At 41.4% G+C, this 1,303-nt stretch overlaps 1 protein-coding gene across 1 annotated transcript; it reads right to left on the bottom strand.

Annotated features, from left to right (window-relative positions):
* Window positions 1–241: 241 nt before the first annotated feature.
* On the bottom strand, window positions 242–1,297 carry LOC102820902 (elongation factor 1-alpha 1-like). The gene has a single exon (XM_006878164.1). The coding sequence runs from the start codon at window positions 1,284–1,286 to the stop codon at window positions 528–530; it is 759 nt and encodes a 252-aa protein (XP_006878226.1). The 5' UTR covers window positions 1,287–1,297; the 3' UTR covers window positions 242–527.
* Window positions 1,298–1,303: the final 6 nt, after the last annotated feature.

The following is a 1,303-nucleotide window of genomic DNA, read 5'->3' as shown; positions in this document are numbered from 1 at the left end:
TATATATATATACATATAAAAGTTTTTAAAAAAAACTTTTTTATAACATTTGTCTAATACAATATTTGTCCTTTTGTGACTAATTTCACAAAAGGCTTTGTAGCATTCCATTTTGTGTACCAAAGTTTGCTTAACCATTCTGCTGCTGATGGACATTTAGGCTGTCTCCATCTTTTTGATATATCTCTTGTAGATAGCATATTGAAAGATCCTGTTTTCTTTTTTTTTTTTTTTTCAGGTTTCATTAAACTTTGTTTTAATGGGTCTCAAAATTCTGTGACAAATTTTTGGTCAAGTTGTTTCCATTTAAAAAGTACTGATTTTAAAAACTAATAACTTAAAACTGCCACACACAAAAAAACAAATGGTCCACATAACATTCCTTTCCTTCTGAAGGTTTTACGATGCATTGTTATCATTAACCAGTCTTTAACTATTAAACTTAAAGGGCCAATTGAGACAAACAGTTCTGAGACAGTTCTTCCACCACTGATTAAGACTGGAGTGGCAGGTGTTAAAGGTAATATTCATTTAGCTTTTTGAGCAGACTTGGTGACTTTGCCAGCTCCAGCAGCCTTTTTGTCCACTGCCTTGATGACACCCACAGCAGCAGTCTGTCTCATGTCGTGAACAGCAAAACGACCCAAAGGAGGATAGTCTGAGAAGCTTTCAACACACATAGGCTTGCCGGGAACCATGCCAACAATGGCAGCATCACCAGACATCAAGAATTTGGGGCCATCTTCTAGCTTCTTACCAGACCGGCGATCAATCTTCTCCTTGAGCTCAGCAAACTTGCAAGCAATGTGAGCTGTGTGACAATCCAGCACAGGTGCATATCCAGCACTGATTTGGCCTGGAGGGTTCAGGATGATCACCTGTGCAGTGAAGCCAGCTGCTTCCATTGGTGGGTCATTTTTGCTGTCACCAGCCACATTGCCACGGCGAACATCTTTTACAGAGACATTCATTACATTGAAGCCTACATTGTCCCCAGGCAGAGCTTCACTCAAAGCCTCATGGTGCATTTCAACAGATTTTACTTCAGTGGTAACATTGACAGGAGCAAAAGTGACCACCATGCCTGGTTTGAGAATACCAGTCTCCACTCTGCCCACAGGGACAGTGCCAATACCACCAATTTTGTAGACATCCTGGAGAGGCAGACGCAGGGGCTTGTCAGTTGGATGAGTTGGTGGCAGGATGCAATCCAGAGCTTTAAGCAATATGGTTCCACTGGCATTGCCATCCTTACGGGTAACTTTCCATCCTTTGAACCAAGGCATGTTAGCACTTGGCTCCA

This window comes from Chrysochloris asiatica, unplaced genomic scaffold (genome assembly GCF_000296735.1).
Source record: "Chrysochloris asiatica unplaced genomic scaffold, ChrAsi1.0 scaffold16317, whole genome shotgun sequence".
Taxonomy (NCBI): Eukaryota; Metazoa; Chordata; class Mammalia; order Afrosoricida; family Chrysochloridae; genus Chrysochloris; species Chrysochloris asiatica.
The sequence above is the reverse complement of the archived record's forward strand: the minus strand, read 5'-3'. Positions and strand labels throughout refer to the sequence as shown.

Bases quoted from the DNA above. Each gene is read 5' to 3' on its own strand.
- LOC102820902 (XM_006878164.1), bottom strand. From the start codon at position 1,286: ATGCCTTGGTTCAAAGGATGGAAAGTTACCCGTAAGGATGGCAATGCC.